This window comes from Salvelinus sp. IW2-2015, linkage group LG1, assembly GCF_002910315.2.
Source record: "Salvelinus sp. IW2-2015 linkage group LG1, ASM291031v2, whole genome shotgun sequence".
Lineage (NCBI taxonomy): Eukaryota > Metazoa > Chordata > Actinopteri > Salmoniformes > Salmonidae > Salvelinus > Salvelinus sp. IW2-2015.
In genome coordinates, this window is record NC_036838.1 from 50653358 (window position 1) to 50678869 (window position 25512).

The 25512-nt window shown below is 41.7% G+C and overlaps 1 protein-coding gene across 1 annotated transcript in view; it reads right to left on the reverse strand.

Moving 5' to 3' along the window:
- rybpb (RING1 and YY1 binding protein b) overlaps positions 1–23756 on the reverse strand; it is a 31168-nt gene extending 7412 nt beyond the window's left edge. The window contains exons 1-2 of the mRNA XM_070445564.1: positions 23577–23756; positions 22805–22930 (exon numbers count right to left, since the gene is read on the reverse strand). Of these exons, the coding sequence (XP_070301665.1) occupies positions 22805–22930; positions 23577–23719 (269 nt within the window). The 5' untranslated portion in view covers positions 23720–23756. The remainder of the gene's footprint in view (positions 1–22804; positions 22931–23576) is intronic.
- Between the last annotated feature and the right edge of the window lie 1756 nt (positions 23757–25512).

Consider the following 25512-nt stretch of genomic DNA (forward strand, 5'->3'; position numbering starts at 1 on the left):
ATAATCTGAAGATACAGCGCTTCAGAGCCAAAAGCCATAACAGAAATACCGCCATGTGCGGAAGTCAACAGAAGTCAGAATAGCATTATAAATATTCCACTTACCTTTGATATCTGTCATCAATGCACTCCCAGGAAGTCCAGTTCCACAATAAAATGTTTGATATTTTCCATAAGTCATATTTATGTCCAAATAACTCCTTGTTTGTTCGCCGCATTCCATACACAATCCAACCTCACAACGCGCGGGAAGTCGCGAAAGTTCAGACGAAAGTCTATATACAGTTCGTAGAAAATGTCAAACGAGTAATGCAATAATTTTTAGTGATAAGTTTTAACAAATAAATCTCTCAATAAAGTTCCAACCGGAGAATTCCTTTGTCTTAGAAAAAAATGCCATGATACGGTCAGGTCTAAATCTCACGTTGAAGCCGGCGTGGTTCAGCTCAGGCACTGCCAGAACCATGACTTCAAGAGTAGCGCCGTCATTCCCGCACCTCCTTCACAGTAGAAGCATCAAACAAGTTCTATAAAGACGATGACATCTAGTGGAAGCCTTAGGAAGTGGCAACTTATGTGACAATAAATCCCTGTATATTTCGATAAGGCGATGAGTTGAAAAAACTACAAACTTAGATTCCTTCTGGTTGATTTCTCTCAGGTTTTTGCCTGCCATAATGGTCTGTTAACTCAAGACATATTCAAACAGTTTTAGAAACTTCAGAGTGTTTTCTATACAATATAATAATATGCATTATTAGCAAAAAACTGGAGCTTGAGAGAGTCTGAAAAGTTATAGCACAGGCAGTTTACCGTTCTGGAGCCCCTATTTCCTCCAAAAGGGCCAGCACTACCCCAATTACTGCCCCAGCCATAAAATGGTTTTTTAAGGCTTGGGTTTTTTAGATGTCACTCACACCAGCGGCGGGGGGCCTACATTTGAGTCCAGCCAAGGTAAGTGACGGCTCGGCTTCTCGCTCCTTGGGAGGTGGATTGGTGTTTCCCCTATAGCACAATCTTCATTTTGGTGGCTTGTCTATCCAATTCCTGAACTTTCACCCACTGTGTCATTTCTCCCTAGCGCTTGGCATCCGAATGCTTGTGTTACAGCTCAGTATTGGGGCATGTGCTTTCAACGAACAATCATGGACCGCATGGGCCCACATTCATCCATCTGGTTCTGCCCTGTCTTTGTAAGAACATTCATTAGGCAGATCTGCTTACTCCGGTGTAGGCGCACCCAGTAGTCTAAGTACTCTCACCTGAAGGTTATTGGGTTTCATATAAATCTTGAAGCGGGCGTAGTAAGAGGAAATGCCTCACCTAAAATGCGGTTTTATTAAATACTGAAAAATAAACCTCAGGGTCTCTGCCTGATTCTTACAAGGGGGTTGGTACTTGCGGGATTTCCCTTACTTGACTAAACTTACCTTGGGCCCTCCCCATGAACCCTTTCCATGATTTATTGCCCTTGCTCTAGGTGTTTGGGTTAGACCTTTCTTCAAGAAAAGTCTTCATTCATTTCCTTGCCACACATACACAGTACATTTATCTGTTCCATCACCTCTGAAAGTGGGTGGCTCGAACGAATGTCATGATTTCACTTGACAAAGTTTACCTTGGACCAGTCTGGCATGCACCACTGGGACCAGTTGTCGGGTCGGCTACCTTGGATGGATGAATTACTTGCTGATAGATTTGAAACAATACTTGTTACCAATCTTCTTGACCCATCTGTTAGCTAAATCAAGCATAAAACAACTCTGCTGCGTATGGTAAAAATACCATCCTCTTGTTCATTTACTGACGTTACACCAGCACTCCCGGTAAAGCCTATGCCTACCGATTCTAGCTATCTGAGCCGCCCTGACCAATACCGGGGTTACAATATCACAGTTAATATTCTCCTCTAGGTTGTAATCTCCTCAGGTTGTCACCATTGAGCTTGACCAGAGAACCTGGATTGTTTTGGTGTGGACATTGTATTTCATGACGAAATATTCAAGTTAACCTTTTTCTTTAAAGTGACGGCAGGTTTAGTTTCCGGTCTCTGGAGCACTGCTGTCCCATATTCCCTGGTGATCAGCGATTTTGCTGATCTTATAGACCGGGTTCCATCGTGCATTTTGTAACCATAACTTCCATAGCCCCCCAGAAAAAAGGCACATGGGGACACCCACCACTTCAGGTACTTGTATGGTTTTATTCTGCAGTAAAAGATATCAAAACAGTATGAAAGGGCGCAATTGCGACAGGACGAATCACAGCTCACACGGTTCACTGCTCTCAGAATATCTCTCTCAGACTCAATGTATAAAGTGATTGTATAGTATACATTGTCATGGGGTGTGTGTTTAGAAATAACAAAAACAGAAAAAGCATACCATGCCAGTAAAATATATTCAAACAGTGATTGAAGGCATTGACAGGACAGTCACAGCCACACGTTCACTGCCTTAAGGGTAGGACACGAGATTAAAATATTTTACAGATAGAAGCAACAGAGTCGACTGAAACATACCCTCAATTGTGAAGTATATTAATCCATAAATACAGAGCACAAGTACAACCCTTTATTAGAAAAACCTTTTAATGGAGATATGCTCCTACAATTTTCACTTTGTTTAACATTTGCTAGTTTACATTCGTGTCCGCTCTTTTGGTCCAAAACATTGAATCGTTATACAAACTCGAACCAGTCCATTCCAGAGAATGGAAGGCAGCAGTCATGTACCTCGATCGGCCCGGCTGTGAAGTTGAACAATCTACGATAAGGGGCAATATTTTTTGGGAATACCAAGAAATGTATTGCGGTGAACTTACATTAATCAATAGCGATTATGAATATTGGAAACTAGCAAAATGCCACCTCGGTATTCTGTCTCGGACAATGCCTTACTGTACATCATTGGATGTTGAGTCCCAAATACTAACTGTATTTTTTAAATCCTCTATATAAAGTTGGTTTTGTAGCCTAAACTGGGAAAACTTTTATCTGTCATTTGTGCTGTTTTACAATGCCTGCTCAGTTCCACTTTAACAATAAATGACTACAAGGACAAAAAAGTGCGCATCCAATCAGGGACGCAGAATTTAATTCTAGTTATGTGTCATAGTCTCACCCCTAATGGGTATATTATTTTATATTTCAAAACAATTTGATTATATTTATATTCCAAACACATAATAATTGCTGAAATTGTCTTAAATTGTTTTGTCTTTACTTACTATAGAAGGCCATTTGAACAACTGGAGCGAGAGAGTGAGTCCTTCCTGATATTGGTTTTGTCCAGTCTTATGTGGTGTGCCATACAAGTAATGTTCAAGGGGGCCTCAGAGGTCCCTACGCTGTATGCTTGTCTGTGACCTGAAGTCACCCCATGCTGAATGAGTTCCATTGTTTGACTGCTAGGAAGTGAATGAAGAGAGAGAGAGAGAGAGAGAAAGAGAGGAGAGAGATGGAAGAGAGAGGAAGTTGGTGCAAGAGAGAGAGAGATTCGGCCCTCTTGATTTTCTTTGCGCGATTGTGCCCATCCAACACACACGTGAAGAAAATTGCTGTTATTAAACTATCGGCGTTGGCGGAGGTAACCACAAGCGATAACTCTCCCCTTTCTTATGTGTAACCGGATAGTGGTGTGGTGACACATCTCTTAAATTACATTCAGCATGGCAGATTGTAAAAAAACCAGGTGTGCCCGTTTTGTAACTAGCCCAGAAAATTTAATCTGTGAAAATGTACGCTGCATTGCAGTCGAAAACTGGCCGATCGGATAGATTTGACACATGCGCATTCCCTCCTGCTGTGTATGTGGGGGTTGGATTTGAAATGTTGATGTAATGAAGGCACTTTTAGTTATAATAGTTCGCCCTATAGAATTTATCTCCCACTTTACACATCCAGCTATGTTTGCTATGTTGGGTAACCGTCTCTCCCCTCCAGTTGGTTTATCTTTCTTAATAGGGAGGCTGGAGAGGGATAAGAAATACATTCTTCTACCTCTGAGGAGGTCCCCTGAAGCAAAGTGGGTTCGGGTGTAAGTGTCTCTGACCACAAAAATATCTGTAATAATAAAGATTACATTAACTGGTATGAATATATAAGCCAAAAGAATATAAATTCACGTTATTACTTCACAGTTGATTTTTTTTTTAAAGGGTCTATTTCAAATGTACAGACAATGTTTAATAAGAGGGCTCCGGTAGTTAAGACAATTTTTCTAGATTAAACATTTGTGCATTGGACGTGCATTCTCTAAAGCCCTTTGTTTCTTGTTTTGTCATTAGTGAACAGCAGGGAGAATGGGACAATCTCTTCCTGCTCCACAATCATTACAGTGGATCCCTTTTTAATCTGGAGCTTCAGTTCCCTATTTCTGACATTATTAAAGGCGATTTTTGGTGTCATTGTTGGGGAGGGATTAGTGTGGAATTAAGTGGACCAAATATCCATGGCAAATGCGCCTTTAATCGTGGGCAGGAGACTGAGCTTAGTCGATCTTACTTGTTGCTATTCTAACAACATGGACCCTGTGGTTATATCAGTACGCTCAAATTGGGGGCAAAAATGCTGGTTTCAAGTAGAAATCGAATTAGAGGCACTCGTACTCGACATAGTTTGGATGGTGCCATCTCGGTTTTTGCGCCTCCTCATAACTCTATGCTAAACATGAAGCCTGCTGTTTCAGGTTTGACATTAATAGATGTGGGATGGGTCCTATTCTAATTATGGTCAGTGTTTTTTACTAATGATATCTATCAGTGCCGTCTAGCCTTTTTGCTTCGGTTGTTTCAGTGGTAGGGCGTACAGTATTTCCGGTTTATTGAAAATTTTCTGATCCTATCGTTAGCAGATACTGCAAACTCTTTACCAATTTACTGTTTACCATAGTGCTATATACCACCCTAGTGGCGAAACGAGACTGGTGTTTAATGAGATCGGACATGTTGGCTGGATTCACAAGATCTGTATCTTTCATTAGCTGTATTGGACTTGTTAATGTGTGAAAGTTAAATATTTCTAAAAAAATATTTTTTGAATTTTGCGCTCTGCCTTTTCAGTGGAATGTGGGAGGAGTTCCGCTAGCGGAACGGGAGAGTGAGACAGGTTAACCGACTTGCCTAGTTTAAGGTTCAATTAAAAAAAGTAAAACATGAGCAGAAACTTGATAACTGAGTGAGGCTGTTCCAGCTGGCGCTGGCCAAGACATATTTTAAACATGGCCCTCAGGTTTGAGATGGTTCATTTTCTGTCTAATTTGGTTGGGTACATTGTTAATGATGAATGGCTGAAGAGGTCTGTCTGTGGAGAGGAGAGTGGTTTTCACAAGGCTGCTGGAGTGGTTTAACTCAGAGTTCGCACGTCCCAGATATCATCTCACATCTCTCTCCACCTCTCTAATTCCCAGTGCTCCCACCATATCCCCACAAACTGTCTATCCCCGTTCTGCAACAGACAGAGAACCCACCCTCTATCCCTCATGGGGGACCAGCCAATAAAAAGGCTATCAATCGCTTATGGCGTCATGACGTAGCGCACCGACACGCTCCAATCAACATGTAGACGGTGATGAATGCTGATGAGCAGGGCCCAGTGGCACCACCCACCACAGCTGCAACGGCTCTGGAACTACAACATGTAGCTAGCCTACTCACTCCACATGCAGAGTCAATGCATGTCACACTCCAYAGAAGAGGGGGATCGACATGCCCGCACCCCCCGAGGAGCCTCGCTTGTACTGTCTGACTAGCACAGGTCACTTTGCAACACGCACTCAAACACACAAAACAATTTGTCTATCTAACTGCAGTACTAACCCCATGAAGTGTCACTGATCAATCACAGGATTTGGCAGGATGCATGCAGCCCAAACACTCGTAAACATGTTCTCAGGTTCCCGTGTCCGACGGGCTCAGAAATCATTTCCTGTGGCAGGCTAAGCTGTTAGAGAGCTGGAGGTAGAAAGTGAGTGTGATTGATTGATAATCTCACGCCTCCTCAGCCCGTCACCCCAGTCCCAGAGATTTGTGTCAGAGGCAGCAGCAGAGCTCAGCTCAGAGAGAGGCAGTAGAAACAGCTCCAATAGTAAAGCTATGATTTAGTGCCAGCTGTAACTCAGCCATGGAGTTGTTGCTGGCATGATAGGAGCGCTGCTCCCAGTTGGCCTGCCACGTGGTGCTGTTACTGTACAGTATATTATTTATTTACCAGCTACGTCACCGCTGCTCTGAACACCACCACTCTGTGTCCCATTAACACTGCTTGCTGGCTCCAGATCATGGGCCGGCCACACTCACCTTGCCAACAGATTTAAATACGCACTCCAGCTATATTTACTCTTCCTGTTGAAAAACAATATCCCACGTATAAATAAATCTACAGACAAAAATGTTTTTTTTTTTAAACAAGTTCCCGTGTGGCTCAGTTGGTAGAGCATGGCGCTTGCAACGCCAGGGTTGTGGGTTCATTCCCCACGGGGGGACCAGGATGAATATGTATGAACTTTCCAATTTGTAATGTCGCTCTGGATAAGAGCGTCAGCTAAATGACTTAAATGTAATGTAAATGTAAGTTGAAACTTCATGGTGTAGGCCATTCAAGGATTTGGTCTGATGGTTCCCTCTGATGTCATCAGCCTCCCCCCTTGCTTGCAGGAACAATACAGCACAAAAGAGATAATGACACAAGTGGGGGGTTTATGAGGACACCTTGAGCACCTATTAAGATGTGCCTATGTTAAGTAAAACAGGTGATAAATGAGGTGAAAAGGAGACTGGAGTGTGACTAAACATTTAAATATGCAGGACATCATAGCCAAGGAGTCTGTACCAAGCCACTTCTCACTGAGAAACACCAGATAAGCCTAGATCGAAAACCTTCCTCCTTTTCACACCTCCATAGATAATGATTGACATCGTCTCCTCTCTGACTGACACTTAAATTCTTCTTGATACATGGGTGTGGAGTCTAACTAACACAACACTAAATCCAGGCAGACTGAGAACTATGGTTACACTGCCAGCCACACCCACTATATTGTCCCAATCATAAGAGTTCTGGACTACCCAAGAACTAGTACTGCATGTCAATAMTAGCCTCCTACCTAAAGAGCACAGAGAGAGTGGAAGATAGAGACAAATAATATACGGTTGAACAGTGTGACAGATTGACAGAAACAGATGACCACAGGAAAGCCCTCATTAACACGGCTCTTTATTTCGAGTGCTGCGTGTAGGACAGGCAATAACTCCCAGCCAGCAACAGACCAGGAGCATGCAGCAGTGGCWGCTCAAAGAGGGAGGAGACAGACAAAAATGTTTCCTCTACCAAGGACAGCCAACTGCAGTCATAAGACATCAGAATCGAAAACTACAAATTTTCTTATTTAATGTCAGGCTATGTAATAGCCTTTTTCTTAGTCAAGAGTGCTCCATCTGCAAGATAAATTCTCTTGGTATAAAAAGTCGCATTTCCTTCCTTTGTCTACTGTCACAGCCACATTGTGCGCAGGCTTCAGATTCAACATGGTGTGATCCATTGGGCTTCTGTTTGATCAGAACACTTCCCTACACCATGGTAACAGAGCATCAACATCTTGTTCCGCACCAACGTTTACAAGCTGCTGCAGTCGGTGTCAAAAATGTGTAGCATGCCTTGATCACTATGAATAAATAAACCCTCAGCACAGAGATGGACTGGTGGAGCGGAGAGGCAAAGCTGGCTGTTCTGTAATACGTTAAACAAGCTGTGGGACCAAGCTCCCATAAGCCGGTCTATGAACTGCTTAGTGGGGTGGAGCCTGTTGGCTCCAGCCGGTGGTGAATACAGTACAGTACTATACTGTGTACGAGCCTGCAGAGAGCACCTGGAGTGGAGAGAAGCTCCCGGCTGCAGCACTGCCTGCCTGCTAGAGCCAAGGACATTAAACATTAATCCATCCCCTCAAGACASAGGATACTGCTCCCCCCCAAGGGGGATGCCTCCGCGTGTCCCCCATGCCCCAGGTACTCAGTGAACAAAGTGGGCCCCAGCAGAAACCCCTCCTCCTCCACTACCACAGCCCTCCGTTATGTTCCCTCAGAGAAGAGCACAACACATCTGAGCGTGACATTTTAGTTCCCACGGTGATGTGGGGAGACAACACTATTCGGGACCGCTGACAAGAGGGGGGGGGYAAATCCATAAATATCATTTACTTTAGGAAAAAAATTATGCAATTTTTCAATGAAGAACGCATTCATGTGTCTAACCTCCTACTGATAGACATTCCCTCCCATGTCTGACCTTCAGGCTACAAACTGCCTCTCATCAGGGTGATTGACAGCCAGTCGTGAAAGCACTAAGCATGTATGAGCTCCCTTCATCAGCGGCTCCATAGCGCATTCCTGTTTATCACTCTCTCTCCCCCTCTGTGGTATCATTCTCTCTCCTTCTCTTTACCTCCATGGTATCACCCACTTCCTCTTCAATCCCATTTTTCTATATGCATCCATTTCTTCCCTGCTATACCTTTTCGGTGCGGTTTCTCTCACTGCGTTTCACTCTTCCGTCCATTGTTATTCCTCATTCGGTTGCTCTCACCCTGCAGAATCTCTCCTCTGTGTTTGTCTCTGTCTGCTGGACCCAGTAACCCTGCTGCTGCCGTCCTTGGTTGGCCTGATTCAAATTAGTTCAACAAGTTATCAAGCAACACTGCTCAGGAATATCTTAGTGTTTCATGTAGTAGACTAAACAACGGGACCAAAACAAAAACAATGCATGCAATTACAGAAACCTAACAGTGCTTAATGCTAGTCAAACACTACAAATTCGCTTTCATGGAAATAACACTGCTCTAGTCTCCTAGTGACWAATTATTCTACACACAGATTGACATGTGACCTATTCAATGTCAATCTTGCCTGAATAAACACAATCCAATATATTTCCTAGATGACACTACTCCTGAGCTGTTCCTCTCCCCTGTCTCGTGTTAAGTGACTGACACCCACAGAGTTGTGATCCAGAGAGATAGTTGTGGTGGTAAGAAGCATGTGTGAGGGCCTGCCCAGCGCTTCCCTTCCTGGGTAATGATGTGCTCCATTCTGTCATCCCCCAGGACTCTTGGCTGAGTGAACACATCCCCCCTACCCACCCCCACCGCTGTCCATCACACCCAGCAGAACTCACCCCCCTCCTTCCCTTCCTACAGCCTGGACACACACACACTCACTCTCTTAATGTATACAGTGCATTCGGAAAGTATTCAGACATCTTGACCTTTTCCACATTTTGTTACGTTACATCCTTATTCTACAATTGATTAAATTAATAGTTTTTTCTCATCAATCCACACACAATAGCCCATAATGACAAAGCAAAAACAGGTTTAGACATTTTTGCAAATGTATTAAAAAATAAAAATGACATTTACATAAGTATTGAGACCATTTACTTAGTACTTTGTTGAAGCAACTTTGCCAGTAATTACAGCCTCGAGTCTTCTTGGGTAGCACGCTACAAAGCTTGGCACACCTATATTTGGGGAGTTTCTCCCATTCTTCTCTGCAGATCCTCTCAAGCTCTGTCAGGTTGGATGGGGAGTGTTGCTGCATAGCTATGTTCAGGTCTCTGCAGAAATGTTTGATCGGGTTAAAGTCCGGGCTCTGTCTGGGCCACTCAAGGAAACTTCTGAGACGTGCCCCGATGCCACTCCTGCGTTGTCTTGGCTGTGTGGTTAGGGTCAGTGTCTTTCAGCTGCCTTTTGGCAACTCCAAGTGTGCTGTCATGTGCCTTTTACTGAGGAGTGGCTTCTGTCTGGCCACTACCATAAAGGTCTGATTGGTGGAGTGCTGGAAGGTTCTCCCATCTCCACAGAGGAACTCTGTCAGAGTGACCATCGGGTTCTTGGTCAAATCCCCGACCAAGACCCTTCTCCCCCCATTGAGGAGTATGGCTTGGCAGAAGAGTCTAGGAAGAGTCTTGGTGGTTCCAAACTTCTTCAATTTAAGAATGGAGGCCACTGTGTTCTTGGGTACCTTCAATGCTGCAGAAATGTTTCGATCTCATGGCTTGGTTTTTGCTCTGACATGCACTGTTAACTGTTGAACATTATATAGACAGGTGTGTGCGCCTGAGCTCAATTTCAAGTCTCATAGCAAAGGGTCTGAATACATACGTAAATAAGATATGTTTTTATTTTAGAATAAGGTTGTAACTTAACAAATTGTGGAAAAAGTCAAAGGGTCCAKATATTTTCCAAATGCACTGTATAGCCAGTGCATCCCATAGGGCGGCAGGCAATTGGCCAAGAGTCGTTCGGATTTGGCCGGTGTAGGCCGTCATTATAAATAAGAATTTGTTCTTAACTGACTTGCCTAGTTAAATAAAGGTAAATAAATAGCCAACTTATTGTCAGACATTGTGTATTAACTCACATTATCTCAAATCCCATGAAGTAATTAAGTACTTTCAAATGTGCCAATTAACACATTAAGACTAGGACCTACCCACTCATGCTTAAGGTTTAGTGCAGATGTTGATAATGCTGGATAAGCTAAAGCATTACCTCTGAGCGAGTGGGGCTGGTGGTGTGGCGGGGATTGGATATACAAATGGAGTCCGTGCCAGCATGTCCCACTCATGTAATTCCATTATCCCTGACAATGTTTTAATGTGACAGTAGTAAAATCCAGAGATTATAATGACCTTATTGCATCATTTTAACATACAGGCAGGCAGACAAGTGTGTACACACACAGTGTACAGAACATGAACCTTCCTAATATTGAGTTGCACACCTCTTTCGCCATCAGAACAGCCTCAATTTATCGAGGCATGGACTCTACAAGGTGTCGAAAGCGTTCCACAGGGATGCTGGACCATGTTGATTCCAATGCTTCCCACAGTTGTGTCAAATTGGCTGGATGTCCTCTGGTTGGTGGACCATTCTTGATACACACAGGAAACTGTTGAGTGTGAAAAACACAAACCAGTGCGCCTGGTACCTACTACCATACCCTATTCAAAAATGCACATAAATATTTTGTCTAGCCCATTTATCCTCTGAATGGCACACATACACAATCCATGTCTCAAGGCTTAAAAATCCTTCTTTAACCTGTCTTCTCCCCTTTAATTTAATAAGGGATCATAGCTGTCACCTGGATTCAACTGGTCAGTCTGTCAGGGAAAGAGCATGTGTTCTTACACTCAGTGTACAAAACAGTAGATATAGACTGTAAGCTATTATTGCTTTCAAGATGCCCCTACCAAATGGTCAAAGAGGAAAAGTATATAAATATTGAAGTAGGCCTAACAGTCTTGTAATGAAATTAACATCAATTCCTTCTCCATTGTGCGGCTACACTAGTGAGTAAAACATGCATCCCATTCCCTCCACTTAGGTGAAGCCTAATCTTGCAGCGCATTTGTGAACGTGCAAGTTCAGTCTCAGTGCTACTGCAAACCTCACATTAACACTGTCACAGTAAACTTACAAAGACTCACTTACACATATGAACATCACAACGTCGATATGACACATCAACAGGTTGCACTCTGTACATATCTAACAGCTGAGTTAATACAATACCAATCATTTGGATTGGAATAGAAGAATCACCAGCTTGATGCACAACAGCACTGAGCTAAAATTCCTACCTCCTCCTAAACATGTCTGGAATAAAGTGGCAAGCACCAAGCCACAGGGAACGTCCTATCCCCAAAACCACAGACAGCCAAACAGCACGGGTCCCTGATACCAACCATTAATCAAGTTAAAAAGGCCCTGATTGATTCTCCCTGGAGCAGCTCAACCTGCAGCACACACACAGCACAGTCATAAGGAAAACTGATCAAGCAGCAAGGTGTCAAATTCTAGCAGCAGGGTGATTGGTTTCAGGTGCTGGCTACATTTGAATATGACAGCCGGAGCATAATAAATTAGAATTTAGTCAGTGCAAATATTTTTTCTATTTCACGTGTATTAATACACACTTGTATGTGTGTGAAATAGGAAAAATAAGCACCCACAAAATTATTATTATGCTGCAGTCATATTCAAATGTAGCCAACACAAATGTTTTCCTATTTCACACATGTAAAAATGTGTACTAATACACGTGTGAATTGGAAATGTGTATTTTCGCATATCCCAACCCCCCCTGAGACACCCTCGGAGTGGGGTCACACCCAGTGCCTGCCATTATCAACAGCGACCCTGGAGCAATTAGGGTTAAGTGCCTTGCTCAAGGGCACCGACAGATGTTTCACCTTGTCGACTCGGGGATTCAAACAAGCAACTTTTCAGTTATTGGACCAACACTAACAGCTGTGCTACCTGACTCCTCACTGCAGTGTTCACCACCGTAAACCTTTCTCAAATTACTCAAGGTGTACCTCCTCTGGTATAAGAATGCTTGAAACACTTATTCTAACTTCATTAACTTCTTATGGCTGGGGGTAGTATTGAGTAGCTTGGATGAATAAGGTGCCCAGAGTAAACTGCCTGCTACTCAGGCCCAGAAGCTAAGATATGCATATTATTAGTAGATTTGGAAAGAAAACTCTGAAGTTTCTAAAACTGTTTGAATGATGTCTGTGAGTATAACAGAACTCATATGGCAGGCTAAAACCTGAGAAAAAATCCAACCAGGAAGTGGGAAATCTGAGGTTTGTAGGTTTGCCTATCCAATATACAGTGTCTATGGGGTCATATTGCACTTCCTAAGGCTTCCACTAGATGTCAACAGTCTTTAGAACCTTGTTTCAGGCTTCTACTGTGAAGGATGAGGGAATGAGAGCCGTGTCTGGCAGAGTGCCATGAGCTCACTCAGGCGCGCCCCCGTGAGAGGTAGCTGCGTTCCTTTTCGTTTCTAAAGACAAAGGAATTCTCCGGTTGAAACATTATTGAAGATTTGTTAAAAACATCCTAAAGATTGATTCTATACATCGTTTWAAATTTTTCTACGAGCCGTAATGGATTTTTCTTTTACTTCGTCTGGCCTGCGCGTCGTGAGTTTGGATTTTTTAACTAAACGCGCGAACAAAAGGGAGGTATTTGGACATAAATGATGGACATTATCGAACAAAACAAACATTTATTGTGGAACTGGGATTCCTGGGAGTGCATTCTGATGAAGATCAACGGTAAGTGAATATTTATAATGCTATTTCTGACTTCTGTTGACTCCACAACATGCGGGTAGCTGTATGGCTTGTTTTCGTGTCTGAGCGCCGTACTCAGATTATTTCATGGTGTGCTTTTTCCGTATTTTTGGGGGGAAATTTGACAGCGGTTGCATTAAGGAGAAGTTTATCTAAAGTTCCATGCATAACAATTGTATCTTCTATCAATGAATATTATTAGTATTTCTGTAAATTGATGTCTCTCTGCAAAATCACCGGATGTTTTGGAGACAAAACATTACTGAACATAACGCACCAATGTAAACTAAGATTTTTGGATATAAATATGAACTTTATCGAACAAAACATACATGTATTGTGTAACATGAAGCCCTATGAGTGTCATCTGATTAAGATCAAAGGTTAGTGAATAATTTTATCTCTATTTCTGCTTTTTGTGACTCCTCTCTTTGGCTGGAAAAATGGCTGTGTTTTTCTGTGACTAGGTACTGACCTAACATAATCAGATGGTGTGCTTTCGTCGTAAAGCCTTTTTGAAACGGACACTGTGGTGGGATTAACAACAAGTTTATCTTTAAAATGGTGTAAAATACTTGTATGTTTGAGGAACTTTAATTATGAGATCTGTTGTTTGAATTTGGTGCCCTGCACTTTCACTGGCTGTTGTCAAGTCGATCCCGTTAACGGGATCTCAGCCGTAAGAAGTTTTAAAGTCAAATCTCAGGTCAGGTCAAACACACACTGGCTTCTTGCTGGAGAATCAAAGTGAATATGGTGGCAGTGCACAGCTAGATTTAGCCTAGTCGGGCATTATGTTACATTACCATGTGGGATTGGGTCCACAAGTTCAATAGGTTGCTTCCAGCTGCTCGGCTGGTGAGAGAGTTGAGCCTCTCCGTGCATGCAGGTATTGCAAGCATTTTGTTGCTGTTAGAACACATAGCCACAGGACCCAGGGATACCTCACTGGCATCTGGACAAACCCAAGGTGACAGGGGTCCGGATTATAGGCTGCTGCATGGTCTACATACACAGCACACACACTGCAGTGTAACTTATCACTCCTGATGTGATCAAAGTCTCACTGGGCTTTAACCCACTARCAGCAGCCATTAAAATCAATACGTTGACCTACATAATAGTATAGCTGCTACAGGTTGGAGTACATTGAAATACAGACGCATGGAATGCAGATCTGTCAAAAGAGTGACAAGTAGGTGAGCAACAGTGTTGTGTTTGAGACTACCTAAAGCGAYAACGATTCAGGACCAAGACCGAAGCAAATCGAGACCAAGTCATGGCCGAGACCAGAAAAATACAAGTCCAATTCAAGACCATGATTGTAATTTTCAAATCACCACSATAATGAGTTCAAAATGTCAAATATTTCTGTGTTCATATTTTCAAACAGATTTTTGTTGACATTCATAATAGGGGAAAAAAATGCATGCTGAGGGAAAATAGATCCACTCTACAAATTATTACTAACCCAAGCACAGCGGAGAACAATAGGCCTAGCTAGCTAATGTTAGGCTCTGTTTTTAACTTGCCACATAAATAGATACGCTAGCCTATTAGCAATGTTATGACTGACTTGTGATCACTGCCCTTGCTAGTTTGATTGAATTAATATTCCCAGCGTTAGTTACCTTTGTCCGTTTTTGTCCAGAAGACTGTCATTGAAACTGAAACAGTGCATCCAGAATAGAAGCAGCAAACAATGTAGCAGGCCAGCTGTGATTTACAATCTGATTGCAATATTTTTTGGACTACTAAGAAAGGTATTGGTGAATTATATTAATCATGCATTGAAGTGCATCCATCTATTCCGCCAACAATGCCCCAGTGAAAGTCATGGAACATTGAGTCAAATATAACCTATTTTTAAAACCTCTTATAAAGTTGGTTTTGTAGCATAAACTGGGATTTATTTTTTGACTGAAATGACTTTCATATCTGCAAAGTAGTTAAAAACGCTGTCAGTTCCACTTTAAAAACTTTAGGCAACTTTGCTAAACATTAAATGCTTTTTCCAATGGGAAGTAATAGTTGTACATTTCGATTGGGAAATACTTAATGGTTGTGCTCCTGCATTGCTTGCCGTTTTAGAATGAGTTTCTGTATAAGCACTAACATCTGCTGATGTAAAATGGGCTTTATAAATACATTTGATTGATTTGAGTTTTTGTATTCTTATGATTGGGACCTACTGGCTTATTATGATAGAGTTTATGGATTGTTATTCTTTAACATTATGCTGTATATGACTGCGGTCTTCCCATCAGGCTCTATGCAGGGGTGTAGTGGTGCATACTCTAACTTTGCCTAAAAGTTCCCAAACGTCCCACCCAGCAAAGGAAAGGCACCCTGTGTGAAAAACTCATAAGCCATAGGAAAACATGATTTATCTAACTCTTAAAAAGCACTTAAAAAAAAAAAGGCAAATTGATAGTCTAAGTCCACAACAATGCTTAAACCACATCAATCTGATTGGTTGGGCTTGTCAGGTCCTGGCTTCCTAGTGTTTGTTTACTTTAAATTTAACTAGGCAAGTCAGTTAAGAACAAATTCTTATTTACAATGACGGCCACCCAGGCCCATCCATGTCTACGCCCCTGAAGCAAACAGCGCATGATGACAATTGCGCATCACAAATAACCTACTAACAAACACTTCAGACTAAACTTTTTCAATACCTGGTTTGCATACCCATTGTTTCCTTAGCATTTACTGGTAGATATGAGATGAAACATCTTTCCTACCGGCTACTGATGCCATTCTGTGAGCTGCTCCATGCCAAAACCATTTGAGAGCTGCACACTCTTGCGGCGTGCAGATGGTATTCCGCTGAAACTAGGCTGTATGTGCTGCGCGCCTGTGAACACATTTCACTTGCTTTACAATTGTGTGGGTTACTTCGTGCATCATTTCTACTGTACTACATCAGTGGTCCCCAAACCTTATAGTCCCATACCCCTTCAAACACTCAACCTCCAGCTGCGTACACCCTCTAGCACCAGGGTCAGCGCACTCTCAAATGTTTTTTTGCCATCATTGTAAGCCTGCCACACACACACTATACAATACATTTATTAAAACATAAGAATGAGTTTAAATGAGAAGGGTGTGCTTGAAAGGATGCACATAACTCTAATGTTGGGATGTATTGGAGTCTTAGCCTTAAATCCTTTTCCACACACAGTCTGTGCATGTATTTAGTTTATGCTAGTGAGGGCCGAGAATCCACTCTCACATAGGTACGTGGTTGCAAAGGGCATCAGTGTCTTAACAGCGCGATTTGCCAAGGCAAGAAACTCTGAGTGCAGCCCTACCCAGAAATCTGGTAGTAGCTTCTGATTAAATTACATTTTCACAGAACCACTTGTTGCAATTTCGATGAGTCTCTCTTGTTCAGATATCGGTAAAAGGACTGGAGGCAGGGCATGAAAGGGATAACGAATCCAGTTGCTTGTGTCATCCGTTTCGGGAAAGTACCTATGTAATTGCGCACCCAACTCACTCAGGTGCTTTGCTATATCACATTTGACATTGTCCAAAAGCTTGAGTTCARTTGCACACAAAAAAATAATCATACAATGATGGAAAGACCTGTGTTGTCCTTGTTAATGCAGACAGAGGAGAGCTCCAACTTCTTAATCATAGCCTCAATTTTGTCCCGCACATTGAATATAGTTGCTGAGAGTCCCTGTAATCCTAGATTCAGATCATTAATGCGAGAAAAAACATCAGTCGTGTGAGAAACTCGTCATCATGCAAGCGGTCAGACAAGTGAAAATTATGGTCAGTAAAAAAAACGAAGCTCATCTCTCAATTCAAAAAAACGTGTTAATACTTTGCCCCTTGATAACCAGCGCACTTCTGTATGTTGTAAAAGCGTTACATGGTCGCTGCCCATTTCATTGCATAATGCAGAAAATACACAAGAGTTCAGGGGCCTTGCTTTAACAAAGTTAACCATTTTCACTGTAGTGTCCAAAACATATTTCAATCTGTCAGACATTCCCCTTGGCAGCAAGAGCCTCTTGGTGGATGCTGCAGTGTACCCAAGTGGCGTCGGGAGCAACGGCTTGCATGCGCGTTTACCACTCCACTATGTCTCCCAGTCATGGTTTTTGTGCCATCAGTACAGATACCAACACATCTTGACAACCAAAGTCCATTTGATGTCACAAAGCTGTCCAGTAAATATCCTCTCATGTTGTCCTGGTTTCCAAAAGAGGAGGTCTTCCTTAATTTACCCCCCATAAACGTAAAACGGACATATACCAGGAGCTGTGCCAGGCCCGCCACGTCTGTTGACTCATCCAGCTGTAACGCATAGAATTCACTGGCTTGTATGCGAAGCAGTAATTGTTTCTAAACATCTCCTGCCATGTCACTGATGCGTCGTGAAACAGTGTTGTTTGATAAAGGCATTGTCTGTATAGTTTTTTGGGGCCTTTTCCCCCAGCATTGTCCCAGCTATATCCGCGGTAGCCTGCCCTAGCCACTCGGTAGCACACCAATAAGACGCTTCTAGCCCCTTCTTATTAAAATGGTATCTGTTGCTTTATATATAAATGCATTTGAAAGTCATTCATTCTAGCAAAATACATTTCCCAGACTTATTTTTCAAACTGGCATGTTTTGTTTCTAAATGTCTACGCAAGAGTGAAGGTTTCATCGAGTTGTAAGATAGTACTTTTGCACATATAACACACTGGCTGAGGAAAGGCACTACTCCCAATTTAAGTGAACCCCAAATCAATGTATCAATCATATTTGCGCCTCTTCGATGGTCCAACGTCCCTGTCTGTTGTTCAGTGCTTTCCCGGGTAAGGGGGCAGTAGCTCTTCGGCTGCATCAGATTCACAACTGTCAGTGTCCATGCTAGCTGGTCTAACAAACGTAGAATTACTGATGCTAGCATTGGATGTGCTCATGGAAGCAGAACAACTTGTGTCGTCGACAGGTGCAGGCGTAGTACCGCTGGTAGTAGCAGTACTACCAGTAGAGCRTGTATCTGTCTCTGGACGCGAGCCTTACTTTTTTTAAACGAGACCTCACTGTCCAAGACCCAAGTACAAATGTATCTGACACCGAGACACTCAATATGTGGTGTCGAGTACTACTACACCGGTAGGCAATGAAGATCTAAACCACATGCTGTTTGAGCAGAAGGAGCTGCCATCAGCCTATGAGTTATCATTTGATCTGGTACCAGATTCATTGTTAATAGCGATGGGGGGAAAAAATGTAATATCTATACAGTTAAGTCAAGATATTATGACAACATATGGTATAATTTTGACAATATCACAATATTATTTGTGCTAGTTGGCTGTACCTGCACCAACTCCAGTATTTTTCTTTCATAGCTTGTTCATCTTATTAAATAGGGAGAGAATTTGTTTTCAGCACTTTTCCTTTCCATGACTGATCAAAACAAGTTTTTTTAATGGCTCTCTGTTGTCCCTCTGCAGCAGACATGGTGAGCAACGTGTTTGGACCATCACAATATATATAGAATTGTGAGAATTACAATACATAATGTATCGGCACATAAGTCTCGTGATATCGTATCGTGAGGTCCCTGGCAATTCCCAGCCCTAATTGTTAACACATCAATGGAGAATATATATTAGGTAAATGGGCGAGATGCAGTCAGAGGAGTTCTCATTAGAAACCCCATGTCTAGATGTTCAAGTGTTCTTAATAAACCATATTCTATTGCGGCTGAAAAAGATGGCTTATACTCCCAGTATCCAACTCTGTAAGAAATGGATGGTTGACAAACATTTGCGTCTCCATTGAAATGCATTCGTGAATATCCTTTAGAGCCTCAACTACCTAGAGGCGGCTTCACTTCAACCTCTCTGCCGAGTGTGCCAAGTCTATATAACAAGATACAAAAATCAATACACCTTAAAGCTAGAATCCTAAATTTAAAACAATAAGTTCTCCCCCGCCACATTCAATAAAAGGGCTAAGAGATGGGGCAGGAGAAACCACTCAAATTCGTGGAGCTATGGATTCAAGGACTGACCATCCATGATTTCAAATGTATAGTTTTAACCATGTTGACGCTATACAGTATTTGTTTACATTTACGTTGTTAACAAACATTGGAGTAAAACAAGCTTATACAGTGCCTTCAGAAAGTATTCACACCCCTCGACTCTCCCCACATTTTGTTGCATTACAGCCTGAATTTAAAAAAATTGAAAGTTTTGTTTTTTGTTTTACTGGCCTACAACAATACCCCATGCATGTCAAAGTGGAAATATATTTTTCTAAATGTTTACAAAATAATTAAAAATGAAAAGCTGAAACGTCTTAAGTCAATAAGTATTCAACCCCTTCGTTATGGCAAGCCTAAATAAGTTCAGTAGTACAAATTTGCTTAACAGGTCACATGGCCTGACTGTGTGCAATAGAATTTATCATAATTTTTGAATGGCTACCTCATCTCTGTACCCCACACATACAGATKATTGTAAGGTCCTTCTGTCGAGCAGTGAATTTCAAACACAGATTCAACTACAAAGACCAGGGAGGTTTTTCAATCCTTCGCAGAAAATGGCAACTATTCGTAGATGTGTAAAGAAAAAAGCAGACATTCAATATCCCTTTGAGCATGGTGAAGTTATTAATTACACATTGGATGGTGTATCAATACACACAGTCACTACAAAGATAAAGGCATCCTTCCTACTTRAGTTGCCGGAGAGGAAGAAAACKGCTCAGGGATTTCACCATGAGGCCAATGGTGACTTTAAAACATTTACCGAATTCAATGGCTGTGATAGAACACTGAGGATGGATCAACAACATTGTAGTTACTCCACAATACTAACCTAATTGACAGAGTGCATAGTAGTAAAGAATAAATTATTCTAAAACATGCATACTGTTTGCAACAAGGCACTAAAGTAATACTGCAAAATAATAACACATTGTATTCAGGATAAAAAGTTGTGTTTGTGGCAAATTCAATAAAACATATGTACAACTCCATATTTTCAAGCATAGTGGTGGCTGCATAATGTTATGGGTATGCTTGTAATCGTATAGAACTGGGGAGTCTTTCAGGATAATAAATAAATAAATGGAGCTAAGCACAGACAAAATCCTAGAGGAAAACCTGCTTCAGTCTGCTTTCCACCAGACAATGGGAGATGAAGTCACCTTTCAGCAGGACAATAACCTAAAACAAGGCCAAATKTACACTGGAGTTGCTTACCAAGAAGACAGGGAATGTTCCTGAGTGGCCAAGTTACAGTTTTGACTTAAATATACTTGAACATGTATGGCAAGACCTGAAAATGGTTGTCTAGCAATGATAAAAAATCAATGACATAACAAAGATTTTTGAAAAGAATAAATGGGCAAATGTTGCACAATCCAGGTGTGGAAAGTTCTTAGCCAGAAAGACTCACAGGTGCCAAATGTGCTTCTACAAAGTATTGACTCAGGGGTGTAAATACTTATGTAAATTAGATATTTACGTATTTACAAGAATTTATAAAAACATGTATTCACTTTGTCATTATGGTGTATTGTGTGTAGATCAAAAAAAAAAAAATTGTAATCCATTTTGAATACAGGCTGTAACAAAATGTGGCATAAGTCAAGGGGTATGAATACTTTCTGAAGGCACTGTATTTTGGGTTCTTATGGAATACGACAGCTGAACTAAACTCGAGGCATTTATAAGTTATATTCTTCAAGAATCAATGGCTATTTATAAGTTAAAGACGAAGGATTCTAGCTTTAAAACAAACAAAATAATGACAATCTGAATGAGTGTGCGCATCCAAGCAAATAAGTCTGCATGCTTTCTTTGAACTCTCGACACCAGCAAAGAAATAGTGTAATTAGTGAGCAGATTATTACGTCATCTTCACACAAAGGCCCCTTCAGGCAAAAGAACTAGCTAGATAAAAGGAGTAAAGACAAACCACCACCACACCCACTCCTAAAGTGTGGATGACTTGGCTGAGAGCAAGCTGCTCTCCCCATGCTCCACTGGATTACATCAAACAGAGAAAAGATGCCCAATTAGTGCTCATTATAAACAAGAGACAGAGTTACAAATAGCAAACAATTGCATCAAAGGTGAACAATTGAGAACAAATGGGGATGTGACAAACCACTTCAGTGATGTCATGCGATTCCATTTAACAAATAAGAGGCAATTGGGCTGCTGCCAAAAGCTCAATAGTAAGGGTTTTTGACATGCTTCTCATCATTTCCTGCCATTAACAACAAAGCATGCTAACCCACATTGTGATATATTACCAGTATCAGCMACAGGCAACAATTTAGTTAGAATAAATAAATCAAAGGAGACAAAACATTTAAAAAATGTAAATACAGTACCCACAACTTTCGATTAGTGGTAAAACCAGTCAGCGTTTTACCAGTGGCAGACTAATGCTGTCAGCAGAGCACTCATTCTAACACAGCTGGAAAGGTGGGGGGACTCTTCTGCAGGCTCACAAATGAGTCATCAATCTCTAGATCTCATCAGGCAGCTGATTAGAAGTGACTGAACTCACACTCTGACAGACAACTTATCGGCAGTATCATTCCCCAGAACACAGGTGGGAGTGGTAAACATGAAATCATGTCAAATTCAGAATGCATATCTTGGTTACATCATCTCAGTTTCCCATAACAGAGGGCCTTCTGACAGCCATGAAATAGGTTTCTAACTTTGACTCCTCAGAGGGGCTCTTTTTGACTCAAACATTGGTTTTGTCTGGGGGGGGGGGGTCGACAACAACAACCATCAGGGGTTTGTACAGCTGTGGTATGCATATGACTGATCAGAAGTATGACAACTAAAGCAAAGGAAAGGACTTCAAATAAGTAATTAACATGTTGTCAATCATATATTATTTATTGCCTTACCTCATGCCATTTGCACACACTGTATATAGACTATTTTTTTTCTATTGTGTTATTGACTGTACGCTTGTTTATTCCATGTGTAACTCTGTTGTTGTTTCTGTCGCACTGCTTTGCTTTATCTTGGCCAGGTCGCAGTTGTAAATGAGAACTTGTTCTCAACTAGCCTACCTGGTTAAATAAAGGTACTCATAACACCAATATCCAGCCAAGAAAATACTAATCAAGACATTTACTGCAGTGATATGGTAGATCTATGATAGGTCTCAAGTAGGCAATGTAGTAGTTAGTAACACTAATTGGTTGACAAGAGAAATGCATTAATTTCACAGATCAATCAGAGTACCAACAACGTAACAGTTTCCATGMTATGGTATTCAATTCTACTGGTAGGTGATACATTCTAACAGATATTTAAAGCAGCAGAATTCTTGTTTCAATCCGTTGATTGAAGTCAAATTCAGAGCTTTCCTTGGGAGATGCTCTATTGTAGCAGCTCTACAGCCATTATAAAGTAAGGTCCCTCATCTTCCTCCCACCCCCCTCTGTGCTACCGAGTCAACCGGCAGCACACCTAGCCGACTATATTCAGTCACTAGTATCCATACAATAATGAATTGCATGGCCACCCTGGAACATGTCTACAACAACATCAATCAAAAAGTCCAAACATTAATACAAAAATTGGTAAACGATTAAAGTCGATTTCAATAAATTGCGATGCTTTACAGCAGGAGTAAACAAAATAACCTTACAGACGTACCTTGTCGAGGTGCCCTTCCTCACATCGCAGATGCTGCATTTAAAAGCCTCTGCACTGTTCTTGAAGGTGCAGACGCTACAGTCCCAATATCCGTCGTCAGCACTTGGTTTAGCTTGTCTTTTCGGCCTTAGAAAAAGAGACATGTCAAGTGAGTTTATTACATATCATTTATATGATTAGTTATGACTGTTAGTGGTGATGACATGCAGTACCCCCACCTTTAAATTAGCAAACTTAAACTAATACATAAAAATATTGATTGGTTGTCAGATTATCCATTCGAATTCCTAATAATAGTTAACCAGCGCGAGCTTCTTGAATAAATCCATCACTGGCTAAAATCAAGCGACCTAGATGATTTAGGTTAGCTAGTTAGCTAGCTAGATACAACATTTGGTTGCATCGCTAGTCTGGCTAGCAAGCAGACTAGCTACATATTTTAGCTCGGGGCTAAGCATGTTAGCTAGCAAAACGAATGTCAAATAATGTCCATTCGACATTTAGCTTCGAACGAGTTCTGTTGACACTGAATATCATTTCCTGGAATACCAGGCGTATCCACAGAAATTTTCCCTTTGTCTGAGAGTGTCTGGTAGAGTAGGGAGCGAGAAGCCGCCATAGTGCCTGTGCACTATTCTAGCTCTGGCATACAAACTGAAAAAGGAGAAACACTCCTTGAGAAAGCATCCGAATATCAAACCCAAACGGCACGGGATTCTCGCAAAACAAGTCTAAATCAACACAAAACGGACTGGAGTACACGGTTAAATACCTGGTAGGGCTCTTCTTGTCGCCCATGGTGAGAACGGTCTTCCAAAAGAAGAAAAGGTCTTCAGTAATTATCAGTAATTGTCGTAGGTTGTGAACGGAGGATCCAGATAGAACCGCTGCTAAAGCTGGCAGACAAGATCGCATTCAGCGACTGCTCGAGGTAGGGCAGAGCGACTGAACACCGCGTGACTCCATGACGCCCAATCACCGCATGCCTCGGTTTAAAAGTCTGTTTGGAAATAAGAAAAATGGGTAGCTTGCTAGAATATCCCCATAATATCCTATTTTGCAATTAGATTATGTGGTTTACATAGTCGAAATGTAGAATAATGTCAGCCCAGTGCATTCTCAAGATTCATGAGTGTCATACATTCCTGTGCTACAGCATGAGCTGGGTCGTATGTCATTGTATTTTATGCAGACTCGTACTGAAGATGGTTGTATTTTATGCAGACTCGTACTGAAGATGGTGGTGGAGTTTATATTGGGACACTGCTGCATAGGAAGTTATTCATAACCATCCCCTTTCAATCTAACTGCTGTCTGTGTACTAACCAAATGCAAAAGTAATTGTTGAGTGAAACCGAGCTACTAGGTATTCTTTACCATTCGGCCATCAGATTTGCCACCAATTCTCCTTATAGGACACATCACATCACTGCACTCTATACTCTTCTGTAAACTGGTCATCTCTGTATACCCGTCGCAAAACACACTGGTTGTTGCTTATTTATAAAACCCTCTTAGGCCTTGTGCTGTTGTCTGTGCCCAACAATGTCTGTCCCATGTTTTGTGCTTCTACCATGTTGTGTCGCTACAAAGTTTTTGTCATGTTGTGTTACTACCATGCTGTGTTGTCATGTGCAGCTGCCATGCTATGTTGTTGTCTTAGGTCTCCCTTTATGTATTGTTGTGTTGTCTCTCTTGTCATGATATATGTTTAGTCTTATATTTTTATTTAAAAATAAATACATTTTAATCCCAGCCCCCATCCCCGCAGGCCTTTTACCTTTTGGTAGGCCATCATTGTAAATAAGAATTTGTTCTTAACTGACTTTGACTAGTTAAATAAAATATCAGATGTAACACACTGTGTAGTGCAGTCCAGTCAATGTAGGTGTGTAGGGCTGCATGGGACAAACACCTGTTCCAATGATTTGCCTACTGTCATTGCATTTAGACGGAAATGTTTCAGTTGTTTCATTCTCTGTGATTGTAGTGTGTCCACTTGACAACATTTGAAAGGACTCAAGATACTAGTGATTGCCTAATGTTTCAGAGATGGAAGGGAGGAATGCTAAGGAATCTCAGATACTCAGTGCTTGACTTGGGCAGGAGCTCACCGGAGCTGAGCACCGGCACCTCACATTTTCTACTGCTTGAGCTCCTGTTTCTCTTATACAATATTAGCTCAAAAGTATTGTGGAGCTCCTGCACCTAAATATAAACAGTACCGGCACCCAAAATGAATACCGGAAACTATTTCAGTCCGAGTCAAGCACTGCAGATACTAAACATTGACCTTGAATTAACATTTGTATTCAGTTACAAGTGTTTGTCTTGCTCTTAATTTCCATCAAAATTCCAGACATCTTGGAGGACCCACTATATAATCTGCCCCTGCTCCTGGATTTAGTGGGCTACTTCATCACGGAATGTGTTGGGGCAAACGTTGCACTCTTTGGAGGCCTCCCTCCCTCCTACCCAGGACAAGGRTCTCTCTGTGGGGGAGATGAAGCGTGAATCATGTAGCCTCATTAGCCTCTCGCTACGGCTCCAGGACCTATTGTGAACCCCTCCCTTCTTCTGTTCACCAAGAGGAGAGAAGAGGAGAGTATATGTACTGCTGCTGCTTCACTCCTGTCACACTGTCACACTGGCTTTGCCGTCTACCCAGTGATTGTGTCCGCTTAGCTCATAGCATGCCGCTGTAATAC